General features: G+C 40.4%; 1 protein-coding gene across 1 annotated transcript in view; it reads left to right on the top strand.

The window, feature by feature from the left end:
- DNAJC15 (DnaJ heat shock protein family (Hsp40) member C15) overlaps positions 1–20,631 on the top strand; it is a 75,627-nt gene that overhangs the window by 11,245 nt on the left and 43,751 nt on the right. Inside the window, exon 2 of the mRNA XM_001925120.7 lies at positions 18,832–18,883. Coding sequence (XP_001925155.3) covers positions 18,832–18,883 — 52 coding nt within the window. The remainder of the gene's footprint in view (positions 1–18,831; positions 18,884–20,631) is intronic.

The following is a 20,631-nucleotide window of genomic DNA, read 5'->3' as shown; positions in this document are numbered from 1 at the left end:
TGTGGCTTTTGTGAAGAATTTTAACTAGAAGTTTTAAGTGCCATAAATTGCTACCTAATTTGGAATTATTTCCATTTGGGGTAGGCCGTTTCATTCTTTCATTCTAGAAAACTTGTGATATTTGCCTATTTAAAAACAGTTTAGAATTGTTGACTTAAAGCATTCTCATTTTTAAGTGTCAGCAGTTATTTCCAGCACTAGGTTTATTGTCACTGTTTTATCAACATGATAAGGTTTTCCTAATCGTAGAGGATTGTTTCAGCCGCTTGCAGTATAAAATCACCTGTGGCCAGTACAAAAACTGGTGGAGCATGTGAGATCTCAAGATTTTTCTTTTCTTTTTTTGCTGCCTGGTGCCATATGGAGTTCCCGGGATAAGGATCAGATCCGAGCTGCACTTGTGACCCAAGCTGCAGTTGTGGCAACTCAGAATCCTTAACCCACTCTTCTGGGTTGGGGATCAAACCTGAGTCCCAACGCTTCCAAGATGCCGCCAGTCCTGTTGTGCCACAGTGGGAACTCCGAGATTTTTCTTTTTTCTTTCTGCCGCGTCTGTGGCATGCAGAAGTTTCTGGGCCAGGGGTTGATGGAGTTCTCCAGAGCCACAGCAGTGACAATCCTAGATCCCAACTAGCTGAGCCACAAAGGGACTCCAGGATTTTTCTTTGTTAATAACCTTTATTTTTCTTTTCTGGGTTTGTTTGCCCTCAAACAGTGCTTCCCAATCTTTTCAGCCTTTTATAAGGTGAAAATTTTCATACCTGTCTCCTATCCCTGTAACGTTAGTAATTTTTTTTTTTTTTTTTTTTTGTCTTTTTAGGGCCATACCTGTGGCATATGGAAGGTTCCAGGCTAGGGGTCGAATCGGAGCTGCAGCTGCCAGCCTACACCACAGCCACAACAATGTAGGATCCGAGCTGTGTCTGCAACCTATACCACAGCTCACGGCAGCGCCAGATCCTTAACCCACTGAGAGAGGCCAGGGAGCAAACCTGCATCTTCCTGGATACTATTTGGGTTCATTACTACTAGTAATACTTTTTTAAATCATTGAATATATAAAAATAAGGTAAAAATCGATGATAGGCATTAATGTATTGAGTTCATGATATGCAAACAAATAGAGAAGAAATGAACTAACATTTAGTGAATGTGTGCTGTGTACCAGGCACTATATTTTCCCTCTTCTCAAAATAACTGAACATAGATGTTACTTTTCACCATTTTGCATGTATGATAACTGAGGATCAAAGAGGTTAATTAACTGTCTCAAGGTCATACAGCTAGTAAGTTGGCAGGACTACAATATGAAACCAATTTTGACTCCAAAAGGTCCTTGGCTTTTTTACTGTACCGTTTTGCTGGCTTCTCTATCATTTAGGTATCAGAAATGGATGAAATTCAACTCTGAGATGTGATATATAGCCTTAGTTTTGTGGTAATTTTCAGAGTCTTCAAAAGTTTTAAGGTATGTTTAAAAATTCTTAAACTTCAAAGCAGTTAATTTCACCTAAACTCAAAAGGGACGAAAAGAATACTGTGCAGTGAAATTTAAGCTGTAAGTATTGCTACTCGAAGAAATTATGGCTTTAAAGTTGAAGAGGCTAGGGAGGAAAAGTAGCTTTCAGAAAATGGGGTGATTTCCCAAGCCAGAAGAATAAGCAGAAACAAAATGTTGCAGGTTTGCCAAGAGAGAGTTTAAAGGGGTACTTGCCAGGGACTTCAAAGTCAGTGTAGTCAAAGCTTGAAAGAGTACACGATGAATGGAGGAGGGTAGCAGCTAGAGACCCAGCAACATGATTTTTATGATCAGGATGCAACATTAAGTGCAAGGATTAAAAGGGAGATAGCAAAGGTGAGGTGTACTTGTTTTTCTTTTTTTGTCATTTCGGGGCCACTCCTGTGGCATATGGAGGTTCTCAGACTAGGGGTCGAATTGGAGCTGTAGCCCCTGGCCTACGCCAGAGCCACAGCAACATGGGATCTGAGCCTCGTCTGCGACCTACACCACAGCTCACGGCAATGCCAGATCCTTAACACACTGAGCGAGGCCAGGGATCGAACCTGCAACCTCATGGTTCCTAGTCGGATTCGTTGACCACTGAGCCACAACGGGAACTCCTGTTTTTATTTTCTGACATAAGTTATTCAACCCTTTTAACTGCTGGCATCCTTCCCAAGATTTTTATGTTCTAATCATCTTTATTTTTTTCCCTGTTTTAAAAGAAACAAGTGTAGGGGTTCTCATTGTGGCTCAGCGGTTATGAACCCGACTAATATCTATGAGCGTGTGGGTTCAATCCCTGGCCTCTCTCAGTGGGTTTGGGATCATGTGACTTTTCAGAACCTCAGTGTCTTCCTCTGTAAAATGGAGGAAGTGGAGTGGGTGTCAGCTGGATGTTTTCTCTCATTTCTTGGAGCTCTAGGAATGCCAGTACGACACTGGACATCTTGAAGAAACTCTTGAAAAAGGAAACCTCTTTTTTGTGTAAAGTATAATGTCTCTGTTCCTAGAATGATGTATGTCCCTTTTCTTGCACCTTTCAGAGGTCAAATAGAAATGGGACATTTCCGGAAAGAGACAACAGATAAATGAATTGGATGGAGGGAGTGTGTGATTGTGTGAGGAGGAGAGAAGGGAAGGCTCACTTGAAGATAGGCTAAAATAGCCTAGAACTTAATTCAGGAATACTGGAGAATTATTTTTTTTTAATTTTTTAAATTTTTATTATTTTTTTTGCTTTTTAGGGCCACACCCTTGGCATATGGAGGTTCCCAGGCCTAGGGGTCGAATCGGAGCTACTGCTGCCAGCCTGTGCCACAGCCACAGCCACAGATCCCGCATTAGCCATGTAGCCATGATCTGAGCCAAGTCTGCGACCTACACCACAGCTCACGGCAATGCCGGACCCTTAACCCACTGAGTGGGGCCAGGGATCGAACCCGCAACCTCGTGGTTACTGGTCGGAATCATTTCCGCTGCGCCACAATGGGAACTCCAGGAATACTGTACGAGTCTTAAATCAGGAAGTTACTGGGCAAAAATAATTTAATAAAAAGTCATTATAGTAATAAAATAATAAAGGGTCTCTGTTGGGTTAAAAAAAGTCCCTTATCCTTCAAATTTTAGAAAGTACAACTAAGGATGCTCTTTAAATTTGAAAGAGATAAATTTAGGGCCAGTGGACTAAATAGCAGTGATGAACAAGTTACAGAAACTAACTCACTAGAACTAAACGAACCTTGAAGTGCCCAGAAGCCCAAGCTTTTGAGAGGAGATGTATCTGAAGCTTCAGGCCAAAGAACACGCCTCAGAAGTTTCCTTGATAGACTTGACATGTCTCATGTGAAGAGCCACAGAGCATGGATGCAGAGCTCTTGTTTGTTCTCCCTAACAAGTATCTTCCAAACACTGAAGTCATCTTTTGGTATCATTGTGGTTTAATTTTCTAATTAGAATTTGGCTTTGGAAATCTTGCCCTTGGCCTTTCTGCTTTGGGTTTATTATTTTGAGATGATTGTATATATCATGTGTGTGTGTATACATATATATATATATATTTTTTTTTTTTTTTTTTTTTTTTTCTTTTTTGGCCACCCCTTGACACAGGAGTTCCCAGGCCAGGATTAGATCCGAGCCGCGGTTGCAATCTATGCCGTAGCTGCGGCAATGCCTGATCCTTTAACCCACTGTGTGGGGCCAGGGATCAAACCTGCATCTTGGCGCTACAGAGATGCCACCAATCCCGTCGTGCCACAAGGGGAGCTCCTCCATATTGTGAAATAGATGGAAGTTGACCTTATGTTTTACAAGTGGTCTGGCCTAATCTGCATTTGAAATATTCCACACGTTACTGGTCTGATCTGTATTTAGCATATTCTGTAGGTGATCTCTGCCCTCCATGCATACATATATTCAATTGCAGTGACTGAAGGTCACGGTGAGTTAAAGGCAGAATCTGAATCAGAATTCCGGTTTCCCAGATTGTAACCTTTGTTCTCTCTTGTATCCTCCCTTTTCCCCCTCAGTCCAAACTTGACCCTGTCCTTCAGTTTTATTTGAACTCTTCTCAGAAGTCCTCTGTGACCCAGAAGGAGAGTACTTAGCAACTGACCATCTGTCTAGCTAACCATCTGTCCATCCACTCATTTATCCATCCAATCAGTTAACTACAAACTTTCATTTAACCTGTACTATATTCTGGAATTAAAAGGTGCCCATCATGGCTCAGTGGTTATTTAACAAATCCGACTAGGGACCATGAGGTTTCGGGTTTGATCCCTGGCCTTGCTCAGTGGGTTAAGGATCCGGCATTGCCGTGAGCTGTGGTGTAGGTTGCAGACGCAGCTCGGAGGATCCCGCATGGCTGTGGCTCTGGTGTAGGCCGGCGGCTACAGCTCCGATTAGACCCCTAGCCTGGGAACCTCCATATGCCACAGGAGCAGCCCAAGAAATGGCAAAAAGACAAAAAAATAAATAAAAGGTACATAATGTCTTCTTGATCTCATGAGGCTCACAGTTCAGTGAAGGAGATAAGTTAGGAAATTGTGGTCCGAGATTACAATAGAGAAATATACTGGTAGAGAGGTGGGAGTATTTGAATAGGGGAGAGGGTACCTTTGGCATTGATTTCTTTCATATTTGGAAGTTTACTTGATCCTGTTGCCTACCTAAAGTAGTTCTGTTTTTCTTTGCTACTTAGTATCTGAGAGGCCGTATTTACCGGACATCCTTCTGTGTTAGGGCTTGGGGTCAGTAATACTGTCTTTACGGGAAGGGTGTTGAAGCAGATGGGCAGGGATTAGTGTTAGCTGAATGAGTAGTAGAGCTTATTTTGAGAAGTATCCTTGTCTGGACATAGGGTAGGGTCCATCTTATAGGGGAAATATTTGCAGCCTCCAATCTGCTGAAATAACCTTGCAGCCTCTTAGCACTGACTTAGTTGTCATAGAGATAGGAGAATGGAATCTTCTGCTCAGGTTAAACCTGGTGTAAAGTGAAAGTTTTTACAAATGTTTAAAATTTTTGACTTAACTGGAGTTCCCTGGCGGTATAGCAGTTAAGGATCCAGCGTTGTCACTGCTATGGCTCGGATTCCATCCCTGGCCCTGGGAATTTCCACAGGCCAAAAAAAATTTCAGTTGCTGTGTTATTATAATTGTATACACTTTAATGAGAGTTTTTAGCGAGTATATCTTTGTTTCACATTTGACTGACTAGTGTATTAGCACTAGTAAAATCTGTGCACTAGATTATTCTCAGGACATTGGTTATCTCAGTGTCGTGGTGTAGAGCAGTGGATCTTAACTCCAATGTCTACACTTTGATGAGGTAACATGAGGAGAGAAGATACAACCACGTGCCTTTTGCAAATTGCACAGAGCACATTCTTTCTGTGGTTCATAATTTAAAATGTAGGCCCAAGAGTTGGGTGTGTTAATGTGTCAACTTTTGAGTCATGAACAGATAGAATCACCATCCCTTTTACTATCCCAAGAAATATTTTTGGCCAAAAAATCTAGTAGGTTCTAAAAATTTATGGAGAAATAAAATATAAAAGCAAGCTAGTAAGTTTTTGAGGACTTGAAGGTTTAGCTTTGAGATTGTTAGTCCGTTTGTAATCTTTGTGACTTCATCCTATTCATCTATAACTCAACTCCTAGTACAGTGCCTGGTTTGTAGTAGGCACCCAGATTAAGTATTTTATTTATTTATTTATTTTTTGCTTTTATTTATTTATTTATTTTTTGCTTTTTAGGGCTGCACTACAGCATATGGAGGTTCCCAAACCAGAGGTCGAATTGGAGCTGCAGCTGCCAGCCTACACCACAGCCAGAACCAAGCATCTGCGACCTACACCACAGCCTGTGGCATTGCCGGATCCCTGACCCACTGAGTGAGGCCAGGGATTGAACCCATATCCTCAGGCATACTAGTCGGATTCATTTCCATTTTGCCACAATGGGAACTCCCCAGATAATATGTTTAAGTGTTGAATTAGTGAATAATGAATGAGTCAAGGGAATATGCCTAAAAGCATTCTTTTCTGATCCTGAAACACAGCAGAAATCTCTATCAACCAGGGTTCTCCCGAGAGAAGCAGAACTAAGTGGTATATATTATTTATCTGTTTATTTCCAGGAATTGGCTTATGCAGTCGTGCGTGCGGGCTGGCAAGTCTAAAATTTGTAGGGCAGGCCTACAGGCTGGCAACTTTCAGACAGCAGCTAATTCTTGAGGCAGAATTTCTGCTTCCTCAGGGAAATCTCACTTTTCTTCTTAAGGTTTTTCAAATGATTGGATGAGGGCCACCCGTATTATCAAAGAAACTCCTTAAAGTCAGCTGGTTAAGATGTTAGCCACATGTGCAAAATACATACACAGCAACACCTGTGGGTATTCATAGACTGCCACACTGGTGTTTAATTGACTTGACTTAGGCAGATGGACACACAAAATGAACCATCACAGTATCCTTGGGTTTAGGAACTTGAAGCCAAGTGTGCAGCCTGATTTGGCAAACCCATCACGAGCCCAAGGGCTCCTAGTCCTTCCAGGGTGACCGGGACTGGGCTGGTATTGGGACAGGCCTTTCTGACTAGTCACATTTAAAGTGAACAAAGAGGATTCCCGTTGTGGCGCAGGGGAAACAAATCCGACTAGGAACCGTGAGGTTGTGGGTTTGATCTCTGGCCTCGCTCAGTGGGTTAAGGACCCGGACTGCTGTGAGCTGTGGTGTAGGTTGCAGATGCGGGTCAGATCTGGCGTGGCTGGCATAGGCCAGCAGCTGTAGTTCTGATTCAACCCCTAGCCTGGGAACCTCCATATGCCTCTAAAAAAGAAAAAAAAAAAAAAAAGGTGAACAAAGAAAGCTGCTTATGTTATTAGAGACAAGGTTTGTATCAGTGGATCACTGAATAAATGCAGAATAGTGCTTAAAAAGATTACTAAAATCATCAGTTATAGCAAGGATTTAAATTTGGGAAATTTTTATTCATCGTATTGAAGAGCGGAGAAATGCTTATTTGGCCTGAGCCTGAGAGTTCTGTTTCTTACTCTATTTGTTTTTGTTTTATTGTTTTGGTTTGTTTTTGTTTAGTCCTTTTATTTCCTCTCTAGTCGTGGTGTAGAAATTAATGCTTGCCTGTGGTTTAAAATAAAGTGAGTTTAAAGTCGAATAAATAAGATACAGTTAATACTGCTTTTTCTTTTTATTAAATTTAAAAATTTCACTTTGATAAGGAATTGGTGTTTTGGGAGAAGTTCAAGTGTATTTGTTTTTGCCAATGGAACCGTAATGGTAAGGACCAGGTAGATGAATGCCCATTGGTCTGATTTAGATGGGAAAACCTGTGAAATTCATGCCAGCTTAAAGATCTTAGGGAAAGATAATTGTAAAATTTCCTAATGTCATTTTATCATGTCTGACACTTTCTGGAATATAAATTCCCTTCCTCTCCTCCTCCTGATCTGCATGTGGAATACCTCTCTCACCAAATTCTGATTTGCCAGCAGTCTTTCTTGTTTCTTCCCTTTTTTCCCCTTTCTACTTGGCTGTTGTTTAAATTCAGAGAGCTTGCTTTGTGGAAATTGAGCCAAATAATAAGGCGGCATAAAACACTGAGTTCAGCAGATAGTGATTTGCTTGTGATTAACCCTTGAGAATTGAACCACTGCAAGATAACAAGGAAAGCATGTATTTTGAGACAACCTGCTCATTCTCCTTTTCCTTGAGCAGATGAGACCTCTTCTTCTCCCTTTGTTAGGAATTCATGTACAGCTTTGCTTAAGTTTTATTTATCATGCTCAGAGTGGCATGTTTTTAGAAAGACAGGTGCAAAGGAAAGCTTATGACAGCCCTTTCCTCTGCCCTGGTTCTTCTCTCAGACTTCCCCCAGCAAAAGGCCACTCCTTTCTTCCACGTGTTCAGGACAATAACCTTGACATCCTCACCGCTCCCCCCCCCAGCTTTATTGAGGTCGATGGTTGACAAACAAAAATTGCGTATGTTAGGTGTACAACATGATGAGTTGATGATAGACATATGCATTGTGAAATGATTACCATAATAATCAAGCTAGTTAATGCATCTGTCACCTCACATTGTTACCTTGTGTGTGTGTGTGTGTGTACACACTTACGTCTACACTCTCAGCAGCTTTCAAGTGTACAGCTTCTTCATCCAATGACTGAAAGTTTCACCCCTATGACCCCATGTCTCCCACTCCAGCCTCTGTCAACCACTGTTCTGGTCTCTGCCTCCATGACTTTGACTTTTTGAGATTCCACGTATATGTGAGACTGTGCAATATTTGTCTTTCTTTGTCTGCCTTATTCACTTTGTGTAATGTCCTCCAGGTTCATCCATGATGTCACAAATGCTAGAACTTCTTTCTCTCTATGGGTGAATAATATTCCATTGTACATATGCACCACATTTTCTTCAACCATTCATCTTCTTCTCTTTCTTTGATACTTGACGTCCAGTCTCTCAAATCTTGTCGGCTTTATCTTCAGGGTAGATCCAGAATCCGACCGCTTTGCCCCAACTCCATCTCTAATCACATTCATCCAAGCTACCATTGTCTCTTTCCTGGATTATTTTATTGATTCCTAACTCATTTCTGTTCCTCTGGCTTTGGCATGTTAATTCTCAACGTGAGAACAAATCATTTTAGAAGTGTAAACAAGACATTCTTAGGCCTCTCAAAACAGACCTGTCTCATGGTGCTCGGAGAAAAGCTAAAGTCCTTAGGCTGAGCCCTAAGGCCTGATGTGATCTGCTCTGCGTGCTACTTCTCCGACCTCATTTTCTATCCCTTTTCCCCTCCTCGCACTTTCTGCTCTGCCCGCGGTCCTCCAGAGGGTTCCTCAGCCCCTGCAGGCATGTCCCCCTGCCTTAGGACCTTCAAACGTGTTCCCTCTGCCACAGAAGTTTTTTTTTCCTTGGATGTCGACATCCTCAATCCCCCGCCACCCCCCCCAAGTCACCTTTATGGTGACGCTTCTCCTCACTCTAAATTTGTCGCTTTCACCATATAAACACACACCTGATTCTCTACCTGCTAGATTTTCTCCATAGCACATATCAACATATCACTTTCTGTTGTATAGTTTTCTGATAACTATTGTTGATTGTCTATCTCACACACTAAAATCTAGCTTCACAAATCTAAATGCATTTCCAGGACTTAGAATTGAGATTGGCTCATGGCGAGCGCTTGGCTCAGTAATTTTTTAAACACTCAGATGAGAGAGAGCCTCCAAATGGCTGCTTGGGGAAAAAAATGCCTGACTTTTTTTTTGTTGGGAGTTCTGTTATTTTTCTTTGTTTATGAATTCAGTTACTCCTTGGAGTTGCTGTTGTGGCTCAGCAGTTAACAAACCAGACTAGTATCCAAGAGGTTGTGGGGTCGATCCCTGGATGCCGTGAGCTGTGGTGTAGGTCGCAGATGTGGCTCAGAATCCCGAGTTGCTTATAGCTGTGGTGTAGGCCCGCAGCTGCAGCTCAGAATCCATCCCTAGCCTACGAACTTCCATATGCCATGGATGTGGCCTTAAAAAGACACACACCAAAAAAAACAAAAACCCAAAAAACCAATTCAGTTACTCCTTCATGTTTTTCTGCATGGCTCTGTGAATTATATTCATTTTACTTTTGTAATAGAATTTACCTGACTTGGGCCCTTAACTTCATTTTCTTTGTCTTCTGTGAGACTTTTAGTTATATTAACCGGGTCCAGGATATTTTGAGACATGATTATGTGTTAATTTCTTAATAAAATTTGACTGTCATTTTCCATTATATTTCCCGTTTCAGTCATAATTCCATTTACTAGCAGAATGGAACACAAATAATACAGTGTTCAGCCTTCCAGTACACAAATAGTAACAAGTTCTAAAAGGCACTTGGATGGTGGGGATACTGCCTAAGATCTTTTTCATCCTATTACACACTAACATTTGAAAACCTACTAGGTACTTGGTTAGATTTTGGAAATCCACGGAGGTGAGCATGCCCAGCCTCCAGAAGCCCACATTTTACGAGGGGTGTGAAATAGGTAAACCATTAGTAAATAATGTGCTATGTGGAACTGCCGGGTACCATGGGGTCCCTACAACGTTTTGCCTCAGTGAGGAGAAGGTCGGCACAAGCTTTACTTGGAGATGCCCTCAAAGCTATTGGTTGAGGAATAAGCAGGACTTTTCCAGGAGGACAGAGCAGCGAAGAACAGAAAGGAGTAAGAGTAAAGATGCGAGAGGAAAGCAAGGACTAACAGGAGTTCCTGTCGTGGTTCAGCAGTAACGACCAGCCTCCATGAGGACGAGGGTTCGATCCAGCATTGCTGTGGCTGTGGTGTAGGCCAGCATACAGCTCCTAGTAGACCCCTAGCCTGGAAACTGCCATATGCTGCACGTGCAGCCCTAAAAGAAAAATTAAAAAAGGGACGAACCGATGTCTGCCATGTTGACACAGTGTGCTGGTAATGTCTGGTAATCTCGTCTGAGAAATCCTTGTGCGCATCCTATGATGTAAGTATTCACGGTCCCATTTTGTAGATGAGGAAACGGGCCTAGAGAGATCAGCTTAGGGTCGCAGATTTGGTAAATGTTGAGTTGAAACTGGAGCCTCCAGGCCTGATTAAGTTTGAAGCCCAGGGAGTGTAGATGTCAGAGGTGAAAGCTTGGAAGATGGGGCAGTTCCTGCCGCTTCACGGATGAAAAGCATGAAGGCTTCAGAAAGAGGTGCAGATGTAGAACCGTAAGGGCAGAGAGGAGCGGGATGGTATGAACTGAGGGCGAAGATGATGATGATCAGCTGATTGGAAAACACAGCCGACACCAGAAACCATAATACTGTAATGGTGCTGTTTAGAGTGGGCGTCTCCAGCCAGCTTTCACAGTCTCGGCAGAGGACTTGCTGTGGTACCTCTCCAAACAATTAGAAACCAATCAATGATTTCATTGGGAATTTACTGTTGGTTGGTTTCTGCAGTGCTAGTATGCATATGCTTGGACATTTTATTTAATTTATTGATTTATTTTTTGTCTTTTTGCCTCTTCTAGGGCCGCTCCCTTAGCACAGGGAGGTTCCCAGGCTAGGGGTCGAATCAGAGCTGTAGCCGCTGGCCTACACCAGAGCCACAGCTACTCAGGATCCGAGTCGCGTCTGCAACCTACACCACAGGTCACGGCAATGCCTGATCCTTAACCCACTGAGCAAGGCCGGGGATCGAACCCACAACCTCATGGTTCCTAGTCAGATTTGTTAACCACTGCGCCACAACGGGAACTCCTGCTTGGATATTTTAAAATCTAAAATATTCATGAGAGAATGCAGGGAAGACTGCTTTTTGGCATTTTTGATAAATCTGAAGTCAGGAATTTTAAAAACTTAAGGCCATTGGTCAGTCATTTTTTTTTTGAACACATAAATTTGTTATATGCATACATCTCATCTTTGTTTTCCATGGTGATTTTGGTGAGATTGTTAAAAAATGAATTTCCAAGTTGGGTGAAAATAGAATTTTTCTGTTTTCTTTATGTAGACCGCTTTGCCCAGATAGTGGTCTGGACCAGTTGTAGAATAATTAGTTGGTATAATTTTTAACTGATTTGTAACAGATTTAGTTTTTAGGTAGACATGTGCATATTTTTATAGAAAGATCAACTTGTTCTAAGTATGTGCTAGCATAATTTTTTAAAAATTCAATGAATTTTATTATATTTGTGGTTGTACAACCATCATCACAAGCTGATTTTAGAACATTTTCATCCCAAACCCCCAGTCCACTTCCCCCCACACACACAACCTGTCTCCTTTGGTAACCAGAGTCTGTGAGTCTGTTCCTGTTCTGCAAATAAGTTCATTTTATCCTTTTTTTTTAGATTCCTATTTAAGTGATAGAATATGATGTTTATGCCTCACTCTCTAACTTTGCTTAGCATGGTAATTTCAGGTCCATCCATGTTGCTGCAAATGCCATTGTTGCATTCTTTTCTATGGTTGAGTAATATTCCATTGCATATATGTACCATATTTTCTTTATCCACTCCTCTGTCAGTGGACATTTAGGCTGCTTCCAGGTCGTGGCTGTTGTATATAGTGCTGCAGTGAACATTGGGATACATGCATCTTTTCAAGCCGTGGTTTTCTTCAGATAGATGCCCAGGAGTGGGATTGTGCTAGCATAATTTTATATATTAAAAAAAAATGTATCTAAGAATATATTTACATCTTCTGCCAGCCTAGAAAATGTTAGCTACTTTTCTAACCCATCTGAATCTTCAAAGAAAAATGTTTTAAAACTAAAACGTGCTGAAGGCAGCCTTGTGGATATTTAAAATGACAGCAACAACAAAACACATCTTACATGGCCTCCACATTTACCATCTACTGGCTTCCACATGTACATGGCACCTTTGGCCATTTCCACTTAGGCCAGAGTACAGGTGTATGCATATCTCTATTAAATTCATACTGCCTATATTCTTTTTTGTGTGTGTGTGTCTTTTTGTCTTTTTGCCATTTCTTGGGCTGCTCCCATGGCATATGGAGGTTCCCAGGCTAGGGGTCGAATCAGAGCCGTACTGCCTGCCTACACCAGAGCCACAGCAACTTGGGATCTGAGCCGCATCTGCAACCTACACCACAGCTCACGGCAACGCGAGATCCTTAACCCACTGAACGAGGCCAGGGATTGAACCCGCAACCTCATGGTTCCTAGTTGGATTCATTAACCACTGAGCCACGATGGGAACTCCATACTGCCTATATTCTTTTATTTTCAGCACATGTTCTAATTTTCCTAAGTCAAAGATGGAGCAACTTCTCTCTAGTTTTTGTAAAATCACAGTCCTAACGTGCTGTCAGTCTAATTGTATAAGCAATTAGAGACGTTTAACCTGGTTATTGCCTAGTTGGTAGAAAATGACAGTACTTGTGGTACTAACACTATGCCTCATTCTCCATTTTGCTTTTAAATTGTCTTTTCAATGTCATTTCTGTTCTGTTACTGGCAATTTAGTTTTAAAGCATCATTGTTTAAAAAACATTCAAAATAAAAATTGAAGCACATCATTGTGCTTGACACTAGATCAAATATGGTGTGGCGTATATAAAAGAAATAAAATAGATCCTGTTAGCCTGAGGGTACAATACTGAAGTTTAAGTAAATGTGAAATAGCATAGTGATAAAGCATATGTCAAGTTTTTTTTCCACAGTAGTAAAATAGAGAAGGTATTGATGGAATTCTCCGATGTTTACACAGTTAGGCTAAATGAACCATGGGCTATATTTTTTTAAGCCCCAGAATGCTTAGATGTTATTTTACTTGAAAAAAATTAAGGTCAGATAAAGATACAGTCGAGAGTTCTGTGTCAGCTATTTCCTCACATTTCAGATGGACTCTCCTGTGCTTCTTGTTTTCTGTATTTGCAATTAGATATTCTCTTTTCTGTTTAGGTCATTCACATATATGGAGGGTTGGGGGAATTTATTGTTTTAGAGATCTCAAATGTGTTTCTGGAAAAAAAAAATACCAGTGACTTTTTAGTGAATGAAAAAACTGTTAGGGAATAGATAAATGTTTTTTTCCCCTAGGGAACAAATAATATTCTGAGCCAATTAAGGTTAAGGTCTAACTGAATTGCTTATATCTAACAATCTCAGTATTTCTAGAAAACTTTATGGGGAGGACCTTTATCTTTATTCTTATTTCCGAATACAAAATTTAGTAGTGTAGGACGTATAATTTTTTTAAAACTTCAAGGTGAATTCAATTTCCAAATGAGATATTTTTGTTTTCAATTGTTTATACTCCAAAAGTATGAACTATTTTAATATTAATTGAAAATACGATTAAAGAGAAATCAGATACAACCTCCCCTTCCAATAAGGAATTTTTTTTTTTTTTTTTTTTTTTTTTTTTGTCTTTTGTCTTTTTGTCTTTTGTTGTTGTTGTTGTTGCTATTTCTTGGGCAGCTCTCGCGGCATATGGAGTTCCCAGGCTAGGGGTTGAATCGGAGCTGTAGCCACCGGCCTATGCCAGAGGCACAGCAACGCAGGATCCGAGCCGCGTCTGCAACCTACACCACAGCTCACGGCAACGCCGGATCGTTAACCCACTGAGCAAGGGCAGGGACCGAACCCGCAACCTCATGGTTCCTAGTCGGATTCGTTAACCACTGCGCCACAACGGGAACTCCCCAATAAGGAATTTTAATTCCAATAAGAAATGAGTTAAATACTTTGTCCATTCGGTCATTTATTAAACATTCTTACTTGCTTCACAGAGCTACCTAATTTGGGTTTGTTCTTGTTGTTTTTAAAGGTTGCAGGGGTTTTTGTGTTTTTCTATAAAGTCAGTCTTTTTGCTTTTTTAGGGCCTCACCCACAGCATATGGAGGTTCCCAGGCTAGGGGTCCAATCAGAGCTGCAACTGCCAGCCTACACCACAGCAATGCCAGATGTGAGCCTCGTCTGCGACCTACACCACAGCTCACAGCAACACCAGATCCTTAAGCCACTGAGGGAGGCCAGGGATCGAACCCGCAACCTCATGGTTCCTTGTCAGTTTTGTTTTCACTGCACCATGATGGGGGAACTCCTATGAAGTTAGTCTTTAGAAATAAAGATTAATTCCAGCATTGGCATTATTTTTTTAATATTGAAAAAATTTTTCTTATAGGTGATCTACAATGTTCTGTCAACTTCTGTTGAGCATTATTTTTCTTACTGTGCTGTTGTTGACTGAATGAGAAATGAAATATGTATGGTAGATCTTGGGATATGCTGTAGGAGCTCAGAGTAAATGAACCACCCTTTTTGATTTCAGCGAGCATTTATTTATTTATTTACGGAGGCTCTCATTTTGGGGCTTGTGAACTGAAGGGCTTCAGAGAAACCCATGGATTCCCTCAAATTATGTACAAAAAAAATGTGTATATATTGGTGCTTTTCTGGGGTGGTGATCCCTAGAGTTTATCAGATTTTCTTGAAGGCTCTTAATGTCTGGAAAACTTAGGAAATAGAAACAGCTCACCATGCGTTAGTGCAATAAATAGGGTAAAGGTAAAAATGAAGATCTTTGGGAGAACAGCATAAACACGGGAAACTAACCAGGTTCAGTGTCGTATAGAGGACCCATATGGTAGGTCTTTGCCTTGTTGCATGCTGCATCTCAGCCTCTAATGTGTATAGTGATTGATGTATAGTAATGTTGCATGGGGTCCTGGTAATAGTGGTTGTTTTTTTGTTTTTTCCCCTAGAGATTATCACACTAGGCAAAGTTAAGTCAGAAAGAGAACAACACATGCCATATGATATCACTTATGTGTGGAATCTAAAATAGGACCCAAATGAATTTATCTACAAAACAGAAACAGACTCACAGACATAGAGAACAGACTTGTGGCTGCCAAGGGGGAGGGGATGGAGGAGGGTTGGATTGGGAGTTGGGATCAACAGGTGCAAACGATTGTATATGGGAAGGATAAACAACAAAATCTGTGCATCGCACAGGAAACCATGTTCAGTATCGTGTAATAAGCCGTAATGGATAAGACCAAAAAATTGGATGGTATTTTTGAAGATAGTTCAATAAAGGGACTATTTGCAGAGCTGTGGTCATGCTTTAAGGTAACCAAAAAGGGATGATGAGTCACTCAGGGGCTGGCAGCAGTGGGAAACTGTCATCCACCGAGGCAAGATGCAAGGGGATGGGAACTGTGCTCCAGAACCCGGTGAGGGTCATAGGGGTGGGAGAGGAGCCGCCCTCTCCACAAGAGCTGTGGCCACAGAGGAAACATGGAAGAGAATAAATTGTACCATTATTTCTCTCTCCTTCTGTTCTTTGCTTTTCTGCCGTTGCTTCCTCTTGGGAAAAACAGTCTCAGGTGTGCAGTCTGTCAACACCGCTTGGCCAGCTAAGAATGGGCCTTGGGCTTGGACCCCTCCTTCTTACTAAGAGATGAGGAGCTCACAAAGCCTTGGGGTTTGTGGGCTTATCTTTCCTTATTTCAGGTTTGCTCTCGGTATTTCAGAATTCCAGGGATAGTATGGGGTAAAGAGGGAAGTGCTTGTGGGCTAGTTTCTCTTTGTCAACTGGCTGGCATCCACTAGCCATGAGAGACTGGTGCACACAACTGGCTTTGCTCTTACTCTGTCCCTTCTATGTAAGTAAAGTGTTGTTCTGTCGAGTGCTTGACTGCTGTGATTTCCTCGGCAACTTTGATAGCAAGACATAATGGGCAGAACTGTTAACAGTTCTCCCCTGGGGTTGGTAACCAGTGCATGGTGTTGGGTTCAACACTTCCTCTCATTAGCAACCAGAAACCCGAAGCACATGAGGATTGGATAATGTGGTCTTTGGAGAGGTGGGGAGGCAGAGGTACAGAGCCAGGCAGAGAAGGGTGGAAAATGAATCTGGGGGGACAAGTAGAGAATAATCATTAGAATGTTCAATACTTAGTTGTTGAAGTAAATTGAATTTTTAATAGTGAAACATAGTTGAGCCTTAGATATTGTTAAAGTGAAAATGGGCAAATGCCTAATGGTTTCATGTTTCTGACATAAATACTTTGACATGAAAATCTTTTTAGAACAGAAATGGACTCGCAGATAAAACAGACCTGTGGTTGCCAAAGGGAAGGGGGAAGGAGTGGGATGAACTGGGAGTTTGGGGTTGGTGGACGTAAACTATTTCATTTAGAGTGATGAGCAATGAGGTCCTGCTGTACAGCACAGGGAACTATATGCAGTTTCCTGGGATAGATCACAGTGGAAGAGAAGAAAGGGAATCTTTATATATGTATGACTGGGTCACTTTGCTGTGCAGTAGAAATAGGCACAGCATTGTAAATCAACTATGCTTTAATAAAAAATTTAGAGTACAAAAAAATCTTTACAATAATGTAACTGTCTCTTTCATGTATATTTGAATTGTCTGAATAGTAAAAATTAAAAAAAGAATAGTGAAAATGATGTGATAACTACTAATGTATGAAAATGTGAAAGTAAAATAACTGTTCAAGAGTTTATATTTTCAAATACACATTTCTGAAAAAGTGAACGTTTGGATTATCTAGAGGAGACCAGTTCGTTTTCTGGGGCCTACCTCGAAAACAACTTTGAGTCTTCTTTTATCAGACTTAAGAGTTTGTGCAGCACTGTGATAGAAGGATGCTGCTTTTATATTGCTTACACTCATTAATAGCTGTCGTTAGTGATCATCCTGAAAGTGGGTCCGTTTACTGCCTGTTGACTCTGTGCCAAGCCTTTACATATGTTACTACGTATTATCCTCACAATAACCCTAGAAATGCAGATAGTGTTGCTCGGTGTTTGATGCATCAGTGGACAGAACAAATTACACAAAGGCCAGAGATCTTTATATGCTAGTAGTAATATTTCTGCAGCATTTTGGTTTTGCCGTTATTTTTAGTATTCTCTAGGTACCCTTAGAGTTGAGCACTTTTTCACGTTTATTAGCCATTTAGATTTTTTTTCTGTGAAGTCCCTGAACTACTTTTTGGTCCATTTTCTATTAGATTGTCTGTCTGCTTCTGATGAATGTGGAAGGATTCTCCACGTTTGGGGGTATGTGCTTATTGTCTGCTGTGTGCTGCCAGTGACTTCTCCCATTCTGTGGCTCGGATCTGGTGTTCCCATGGCTGTGGTATGGGCCAGCAGGTGCAGCTGTGATTTGACCGTCTAGCCCCAGGGACTTCTGTATGGCGCAGGTGTGGATGTAAAAAAGAAAAAAAAATAAGTTTTGATTAGGCTGCTATTTTCTGAAAACCAAAAATAATCGTAGTATCTATCTTAGGAAGTCAGAATTTTATTTTTGTCTCATGTAAGTAGAGGAAGTCCAGGGTGCTGGCAGCTCTGTGATCTTTCAGGATGCAGTCTTCATCTCTTTCTTCTTCCTTCTTTATCCACCTGGCAGCTCCAGAATAACATCTACATTGCAGGAAAGAGGACTAGAAAAGACCCCCCCATCCACTGAAGGATTTTTTTTAGAAGCTGCACACACCACTCTGCTTATACCCTATAAGCAAACACTTAGTAAATGTAGCCCTACCTAAGTCAACCAGAGGCTTGGAAACACACATCTGGCTAAAAATAGGAGTTTTTGATCCAGTAGAAGAAAGGGAGAAAGAATCTTGGGGGCAGCCATTGATCTTTACTACATAAAACCTTTTTCTGTTGTGACTTAAGTATTTTCCCAAGGTAATTACAGAGAAAAGCATAAAATAATACGGAGTATGTAACCAATTTAAAATTTATCAGGTTGCACTCATAACTTTAGATTCTGAATTGTTATTTTTAAACTTCTACATTCCAGGAAGGTAGAAATAAAGTAGCTCTTAAGTTATTCATCACTTTTGCTAATTTTTGGCAGTTTGACTTCTTTTCTAAACATAGATACAGTGTTCTATCAGATTTTTAAAATATAGCATCACATACATAAAGGCAGAGGAAATATTCACCTTTTATCTTTTATAGAGGAGAAATGCAGTTAAACCCACTGTTAAAAATAGTCTATAAAAAATGTTTTAGCAGTAGGTAACAAAAGCTCTTGGTTAGAAGGAATTCAGACATATGGAAATTAAATGAAATCCAGAATTATTTTAGTTCACTGAAAATTAGCTGATATAAGTGTTCAGCAGATTTAATCCCATAGACACTGCCGATTTTTTAAAATTCTACACAGCAGAGCTTAAGGAAAATGTAGTATTTAACATAATTATCCTCATTATTTAAAATGATTTACTTAAGTATCCCAGTGTATAACACTATAAGTGATAATCATTTTTTCCTCCACAGGCAAGAAGTTTGATAGCTGTAGGGCTGGGTATTGCAGCTCTTGGATTTGCAGGTAAGATACATAAAGGATACGTATCAATAAATGTTGCAGGAGAAATACTTCCAAGTAGATTCCGAAGTGATTCATGAGTACCGTTAGTATTCTGAGGCTTTGGTTTTTAAGATATACGTTCCCATTTTCCACAACATTTATAGTCGGTGAACATTTATTTCTCTGTGCAGCGAGATCTAGATGAACTTTGTAGTGAAGGAAATTAACGATACAAAAGCGAGGAAAACCAGCCCCAATGATAGTTGGTCTTCGTGACATTTTTTTAGTTTGATCTATGGTGTACTATTAAAACATAGAATCTTTAATACGAAGCAATGTAAGTGATGTGGAGCTCTTTTATTCTCCCGTATTTTTTTTTCTTGCAGATAAGAGTACACATTTTCTGAGCTGTCAGTTCTTTCTGATGAGCATAGTTGCCTATAGTGTATTGATTACTTCATTTTTAATACATTGGTGTAATTTCCTTAACAAATTTAGGAGAATTTCTTTTATTACCCAAATCACCTTTTTATAAAGAACAGTTATAAAGATTTAAAGTATAATTGCTATCTCTTCATCATTAATTTATAGTTTTAAATTGCATAGCTAGTCTCTAATTAAATATTAGAGAGCATTTTCTTGTTGGTAAAGTATTTCCATTTTTCATTTAGCATTTGTGTCTCTTAAGTTCCATGAATTTAAAACAAACAAAGAAAAAGTTCCATGAATTTGATCTTATTAATTAGATCTTCTTTTAGGTGGAGCTACATTGTGGTAATGTGGCCTTTAGGAAGATCCAAGAGAAAAATGAGATAGGAAGGATTTTATTTTGTTTCGTATGGTATTTAATTCCACACAACTCTCATGTATTTTTATTTTTAACTTTTTTTGTCTTTTGTCGTTTTAGGGCTGCACCTATGGCATATGGAGGTTCCCAGGCTAGGGGTCTATTTGGAGCTGTTGCTGCCAGCCTACACGACAGCCACAGCAAAGCCAGATGGGAGCCGTGTCTGCGACTTAACACCACAGCTCAAGGCAACGCCAGATCCTCAACCCACTGAGAGAGGCCAGGGATCGTCGAACCCGCAACCTCTTGGTTCTTAGTCGGATTCGTTTCCACTGCGCCACAACGGGAACTCCCACACAACTCTCATTTAAAGCACCCTACCAATAAAAAGGAACGTCAGCGGTTCAGATTCTCTTGGTGCTCATACCGCTGGGTCTTCTGTCTCATGATATAACTATGGTTGACTGCTTTCTGAACTTTGAAGAGTATCATGTCTGAAAAGGAATTCTGACAAACTTGCCTATAAACACAAAACAATTTTCGTATTAATTGCTGTAGGAGAATGGGCATAGTTATTTCAAATTCAAATGTAGAGTTTTTATTTGAAATTAGGGAAAGATGCACTTTTGCCAAGGTTGTCTTTCTAAAATGAGAATTGGCCCATGTATTCTGTATATACTACACTATTGCCAAATTCACTTCACTAACTAGAATACTAAATAACAGGTAGATGTCTTTCAGGGTCGTATACACCTGGATAATAGAATTTCGGAGAAGAACCCCTATACTGTTGGAAGTAGGTCTTCTCCTGTAGGATTAACATAAATGTCCACATGTCACGACTTGAAGCCTTTAACTGCTTTTTTATATAGAGACTGACTGGTTTTTAAGGCGTTTTGAGATAAAATATTTAAAAGCTCTGATTTATACTATTGTAGAATCAAATCGAAGTTGATGTCCATATAGAGATTTAGATGAGTTA

Source organism: Sus scrofa, chromosome 11 (genome assembly GCF_000003025.6).
Source record: "Sus scrofa isolate TJ Tabasco breed Duroc chromosome 11, Sscrofa11.1, whole genome shotgun sequence".
NCBI lineage: Eukaryota > Metazoa > Chordata > Mammalia > Artiodactyla > Suidae > Sus > Sus scrofa.
This window is presented reverse-complemented; position numbering and strand designations above follow the sequence as displayed.